Source organism: Lipotes vexillifer, unplaced genomic scaffold, assembly GCF_000442215.2.
Source record: "Lipotes vexillifer unplaced genomic scaffold, Lipotes_vexillifer_v1.1 scaffold443, whole genome shotgun sequence".
Lineage (NCBI taxonomy): Eukaryota > Metazoa > Chordata > Mammalia > Artiodactyla > Lipotidae > Lipotes > Lipotes vexillifer.
This window is the reverse complement of record NW_006779163.1, coordinates 995,983-1,002,967: the sequence shown is the minus strand read 5'-3', so window position 1 is coordinate 1,002,967 and position 6,985 is coordinate 995,983. Positions and strand designations below refer to the sequence as shown.

Sequence of the window (6,985 nt, the reverse complement as noted above, 5' to 3'; positions counted from 1 at the left end):
AAAAGCAAAAAAGGGACAGGCCCCCACACCCAAAAAAAAAAAAAAAAAAAAAAAAAAAAGAAACAAAGAAGGGCAAAGACACAACACAGAGTAGAAGGTGTGTCTGGATGCATCTGGTTTAATGGCAACATTGGTGAAATTAAGTGAGACTATTTCACAGATAGATCTTGCTTTAGGACGGTCAGATCCGTTTGCCTGATCATTCGGACCTAATGGCTGATAATCTGATTCTGATTATGGGAAAAAATAAACCGGCTTTGATGGCTTGGGAAGCACTGTTATAAAAGGGAAAGGAATACCGGGATGGTGACTGAGCTAGATGAACTCTATGCTTCCTTTAAGCTTGAATATTTTCTGTACGTGAGTTTTCGTGCTGGGGACGATAGGTCTACGGGTTCCATCTCTTACCCATTAGCTCACATGTTGTGGGCTCAGAGGATTCAGAATCAGAAGATGGGGCCCTACATTCACAGAAGAGTAAACTACAGTGAAAAATTATAGTTGGGCACGTCACCCTGAGCCAAATATGTTGGCTCACAGTTGTCAAGACCAGCAGGTAAATGTGCCAGATTCTACTCTAGACTGTGCTTCTATTGGTGTTTACAATTATGATCCCATTAAATTAAATTTTAATCACAAAATAATACGTGCTCCTTGTAAAAATGATCAAACCATTACAGATCGGCCACCGTCTTCCCTCGTCCCTGCATCACCATTAATCCCAGTGCCCTGTCTCCTTTCCCAGGTTTAACCACCAAAGCCAGTGTGAAGTTCACCCTTATAGACCTTATTCTATCCGTTTATGGACATAAACTGTTTCTGAAAAATATATGCATAAAGTTTGTGGAATTTTCTGTTTGCGAAAATAGGTTCATAAAAATGACGTTATACTATGGATAACATTTTCCAACTTGATATTTTTCAGTTTTGGAGAGCCTTCCATGTTAGAGCACATTAGCTGTACAACCTTTTCTAAGTGCTGCAGAATATTTCACAGTGTGGGGATAACATCATTTTAGCAATTCCTCTGTTGTTGGATGGTTAGGTTCTTTCCAAATGTTTCTCGGATCCTCCGTAAACATCCCCGCCAAAACCCCTTGTCAACACGTGCAAGTGTTTCTTGAGTGTAAATGCCGAGAGAGTGAATGCATTTTTCTTTTTTTACTAGTTGCTATCCAGTTGTCTTCCAAAGCACCTAATGCCAGTCGCCCTTCATATCAGCTGTGTGTGAGCAAGACCTGTATCCAACACCCTTCTCAACCTTGTTATAATCAAATAGTCCCCGTCACTCTCGTCTTTATACCATCTTCGTCTCTAAAGTGTCAGCATTGCAGCTGCACACAGAGCATGCTCAAGTAACATCCACACCCATTCCCTGTAACCGGAATTAACTGCAGTACCTTTACCTTTGAGGCGCCCCTCCTTCCCCTCGGTTACACCTACTCACCCACCTGCACCGGCGACCTTTCCTGAGCCCGTGGTTAGATGAGGCTGTTCTCATCCGTATTCACATCACCGTCTCTCAGTGCGCTGTGAATGCTTTATTATTTTCAAACTCTCTCTCTCCTGCTTAGCGCCGACCTGCCGGACCCCAGGGAATGTGACTTTTTGGCACCTCTTTTTCCCGGACACCCAGCCCAGGGCGCCCACGTGGTAGGCACTCAATAAGAGATTTTAAAATGAAGGCCATTGCCACAGAGCCACATCCACAATGAAATGAAAGCCCGTGGAAATAAACAGCATATCAGGAGAAGGAAAAATTAAGCTGTCAATCTGCTGAACAGGAAAGATTTCTTTATTTCAGGTCTTTTAACGTGATGGAGGAGAGAGGGAGGGCGGAAGGAAAGCTAAAACCTAACGGAGCCAGGGAAAGGTTTTGCTGGTTTAATTTGGAAAGTGATTGACACATCACTCCACTGCCACTGCCCAGGTGCGGGGAGGGGCTCTGCCCATCGCTGTCCCCCAAGTGACCATCCCCTGCTCCTGCCCCCTCAGGGACCACGGTGATGCGGATGACAGCCTTTGACGCGGACGACCCGGCCACGGATAACGCGCTCCTGCGGTATAATATCCGTCAGCAGACGCCGGACAGGCCCTCTCCCAATATGTTCTACATCGATCCTGAGAAAGGAGACATTGTCACCGTCGTGCCACCTGCACTGCTGGACCGGGAGGTGAGCTGAAAAGCACACAACTTCCTTTTCATGAGAATTGAGCATGGCTTTCACATGAGGGAAGATGTGCGGCTTCCGTCAGCGGCACTTTACGTAGCAGTGGAAATGAGATAATTTACACATGGTTGGATTGGGGAAAATCTGTCAAGGGTGCTGGGATGTTACGTGACCCCAGAAAACACACACTGGAAAAGCCATGTCCTTTGCGGTTATTTGCATTCATTCAACTCGATGCCTGTTTCCTCACTGACCGCTTACTCTTTTTTTTTTTTTTTTTTTTTTAATTTTTATTGGAGGATAGTTGATTTAGTTTCAGGTGCACGGCAAAGTGAATCAGTCATACATATACATGTATCCACTCGTTTTCAGATTCTTTTCCCATATAGGTCATTGCAGAGTACTGAGTAGAGTTCCCTGTGCTGTACAGCAGGTCCTCATTAGTTATCTATTTTATATATAGTGGTGTGTACGTGTCACTCCCAATCTCCCAATGTATCCCTCCCCCCTGCCCTTACCCCCCGGGAACCATACATCACCGACCACTTACTCTTGAGGCCCCAGCGACTGTGGGCTCTGCCTGCCTCACCTGTCTGCCAGGAGGGTGGGGGAGGCAGGGGGGAAGGAAGGGGGAGGGAAGTGACTGTCCCAGATCACTGACACTCCTCCTCCTTGTCACAGAGTCAGGTGGCTTTGACTTACTTCTTTCTCAAACCTTCTGCTGCCTGCGCCAGTGTTTCTGCCCGAGCCTTTCTCTCCCCTCAGTCTCTGCTCTTGTCCTGCAAGGCCGTCTCTATGGAACCTCACCCATCTGCCAGGTCACGTGTCACAGACAGGTGCCCCATGGACCTCAGTCAGCCCACATGCCTGCTCTTTGGTTTGGCCCAGGGTGTTTTAAAGTTTCACATTAGTCGCCATATCCAAATATTTTGATTTCATATTTTTTTTAAATTCCAATTTCCAGCCTTTCTGAAAATCAGAAATTCTGGAAATCGGGGCCCCGGTGTGGACATGTGGACGATGGGTCGGACCACTTGTGACAGTCAGGTGGAGCTGGTAGCAGCTGTCGCACTTAGGGGGGCATGTGTTCCTGGCCCACTTACAACCCCCTGCATTTGTCCGCTGGCCCTGGCCTATTTCCCAAGTTCCAGGGCCACCCTGTCATCCCCCACAGGCTACCTTCCATAGGAGAGCCTCTTGGCCCTTCACACAGCATGTCAACCCACTTGAGGATTCTCTGCCTCCATCACCCCCCGAGATCTGCCCTCATCCTGGGATCCCTTATTCCCAGCAGGGCATCGTTCCATGGACGTGCCCCCTGGCAGTCACCCTTGACCTTCTGCAAGCACCATCTGCCGCAGGACGCGCGTTGGGTTTCCCTCACAGCCCTGTGCATTTTCCCCCGTGTCTTGGATTTTAAAAATCCCTGGGTGAGAAATGCCTTCTCCTCTCCTTTCTGTTTTCCTCGCTGTAGCTCTTCACAAGCTTCTGGGTTAGATCCGCCCCATCTAGGAAGCGGTGCTCCACCGCGGAGTCTTCCACAGCCTTCTTCCTCCTCCAGTCTCTGACTGCTCTGACCTGCAGCCCTCGCGTGGCATTTGTCACATGCTCCTTTACACTGTCATCTGTCTCTTTAAAGAATATCCCCTTCCATCAGACTTCCCTGGCGGTGCAGCGGTTAAGACTTTGCCTTCCAATGCAGGGGGCGCAGGTTCGAACCCTGGTCACGGAACTAAGATCCCACCGGCTGCGTGCCCCGCCCCCCCGCAAAAAAAAAACAAAAAAACAAAAAAAAAAACCACAAGAATATCCCCTTCCTCTTGGTCTAGACCTGATGCAGTAACCGCTAGTCACATGTGGTTTTTTAAATTTTAATTGACATCTTTGAAATTAAAATGTAAAAATCAGTTTCTTGGTCAGACCAGCCACATCTCAAGTGCTCAGGAGCCCTGTGTGGCTGGTGGCCACCGTACTGGCCGAGACAGAGACTGTTACCACCATCACAGAAAGTGCTAGTGGGCACCGCTGGCCTAGACGTAAATTTCTTGAAAACAGATGTGATCATCTGCATGTTTGTTTGACCTACCACAGTTTCAGCACTCCTAATTACAGGTTTTTTGGCATATTCGCAAGAATGAATTGGAGATGACACTAAGATTTTACATGGGAAAAGTGGGAAACAGTAGCTGGAAATGGGGAATTATTGGAAAGAGAGGAAGAGATTGAAATTTGCATTGAAACTCTGATTGTCACTTGGAAAATGCAATCGTTTCTCGTTAAAAATAGGAAGCAGAGAAAAGAACATTTTAAGTCCATTTCCTCCATTTTGTCTCTCACTCTCTTTCCAAACCTCCCCGTTTTTATGACTGCCTGACTGACGTATTATCTTCTTCAGAGGCAAGTACGAACTTTCCATTTCTCCCTTTAGTCCCCTCCCAGCACGCATGTGCGAGAACGCACACACGCACACACACCAGCTTTCCCATGACCCCTAATTCTCCTGAAGGCACTTGCAAATTCTTCCTACAAGAGAAAGGTGATTTCTCCATCTCAGCTTGTCTTTTTACTGGTAGAAAATGCTTTGTAAGTCTCTATTTATAAACCAAAATGATAATATAGTAGATCATTCCATTTTTAAGGCTTATTTGGGGGATAAATGTGTCTCAAGTTCATGCTCTTGTCATTTGGGTTTTTGTTAAGTAGCAATAAGTATATTACTATGGGAGTTGAATTAATAAGCCTTTTCAGCTACAATACATAAACAGTTCCAAAAAGGAAAAAAAGATCAGCGCAATTTAACCAAAATTGGAAAATCAGTGAAAATGAATGAAAAGTAACATGTTTCTGTGAGGGTTTCCAGAGTTCAGTGTTGACCCAGGCAACATGGCTACAGTCTGAAGGAAAGAAATGTCCCTGAATTCAGGCAAGCCTTGTCTGTTTACTAGCGCTGTGCTAGGATCCTCTTGGGCAAGTTTGCTGAAAGGGTAAAGCGTGACTTCAAGTTACTTATCTTTAAAGGGCCAGAACTTGCGCGTCAGACTTCCCGTGAGCATGTTCCAGTTTGCAGTGTTTTCATCTCACTGTACCTTTCCCAGGGTTCATGTCCATATGACAAGTTCCCGCAGTGGGATTATGGAATTGTTTGTTACTATTTCTGGAGACCTTCTGAGAAGGCATCCTGTGTTAGGTGTGGTTTCAGAAGTCTACTTCTGGATCATCGGGGCAGAACACTTAAAACAGATTTATGCACCATTCGTTTTTAAGAAAATATTCCATTGGGACCCCTACAAACTTCGATATGATTTAAACCAGTGTTAAGTGTGGTTATCATGTATTCACTGACAGTAACTCAAATGGCGTGTTTGCGCGTTGAATGGGTGCTAACAAATAGGATGGGACTCCTCCTAGAGCTGGGGGGCCCCTGAGATTTTGCAAACGGTTTGCTCCTGCCTGGCCCCCGCCGTGTGGGAGTGGAGGTTCCGGAAGTTCAAGCGTTGACCTGAGCTCGATTGATGTGAAGTTTTCACTTTGATTTTCCATCTAGTACGTTCCCAAGGAGGACCCCGACAGGACCCCAAGAGGGAGGTGACAGAAGACCTCAGGGAGGTGGGAAGGCACTGTTCCTTTTGAACCTGCCCGTCCACCTTCCCTGCCTGTCACACAGTCACCCTGTACTCAAGCTTGTCGTGGAGGACAGGCAAGGACGCCAGTCAGTGCTGTTTAATGCTGCCATTTTGGTCGCTGCCCTTTCTTCTTCCCAGGACGTCCTGAACGGGGCCGGGGAGACAGGCGCCCTCGCTGCGCTGCCCCTCCCCACGCTCTGAGGAGGCCAGGACTGTGTCAGTGTGTCCGCCCTGCACAGCCCCAGTCCTTAGCGCAGGAACATCTTCGCTGCGCGGTGAAGGGAAGGAAGGATGTCGGGGAGGGAGAGACGCAGGCAGCGTGAAACGTATGGCGCCTCTGTGTGCTCAGGCCGCTATCTGGCCAGGTGACCTCCTTTCATTGCCCAGGGTGTCGTTGCAGCCTCTGGACCCGATTGCAGTGCAGAGCCGGGAGCGAGACTGCCCGTCTCTCGCCCGCCCTGGGCAATGGGAACATGCTAGAAGGCAGGTCATCCGCTTCATCTTCTGAGGACCCATAACTATAACTGACACCCTCCTCTCGCTCCTAACTACGATCAGCCTCTGCCTTGGCTCCAGTTCTGTGGGCCACCAGCCTTGTCCAGCAGATGCTGTCTGTCCAGTGGGCATCTCCCTGAGATGTTCCGCCTCCACTGAGCCGTGACCTTGGGGAGAACACCAGGCCAGGTGGAAAACGGTATGGCCGGTGGAAGGGACAGTGGGTCAGTCCCTGCTTTCCAGTCGTCCGAGGTTAACTACATTGTGGCTTCCCCCAAAGCGGGTGCATTTGCAGGCATCGTGATTCAGGAGTCCTCTGGGGCAGCACAGTTGGCTGCGGGCCTCCTTTGGATAGTGGACCACCTGGGAATGTGTAGCCTGGAAAGAGGGGGCTCAGAGGGAACAGGGGGGCTGTCTTCCTGTTTAAGGAGGGCTGGTCTTTGGAAAGAGAGAGTGGATTTGTTCTGCTTACTCCCCTAGAGCGGAAGAGTAGAATCAACTAGGACACTGCTTCTCAAACTTTGCTGAGGAGCTTTAGAAACCTCAGTGCTCCAAACAAAGCTGGATCCGTAAAATCAGTCTCGGGGGAGTAGAACACAGGCATCAGTAGTTGAAAGAAGAACCCAGGTGATTCAAATGTGCTGTGAATTGCACGGTCTTCCTGCCTTTGGAGAGCGTGTTTCAGCGTTCCTGCTG

At 48.3% G+C, this 6,985-nt stretch overlaps 1 protein-coding gene across 3 annotated transcripts in view; it reads left to right on the top strand.

The window, feature by feature from the left end:
* CDH13 (cadherin 13) overlaps positions 1-6,985 on the top strand; it is a 1,035,770-nt gene that overhangs the window by 788,945 nt on the left and 239,840 nt on the right. For all 3 annotated transcript variants that reach the window (XM_007452531.1, XM_007452530.1, XM_007452529.1), the window contains one exon: positions 1,996-2,174. In XM_007452531.1, the coding sequence (XP_007452593.1) occupies positions 1,996-2,174 (179 nt within the window). The remainder of the gene's footprint in view (positions 1-1,995; positions 2,175-6,985) is intronic.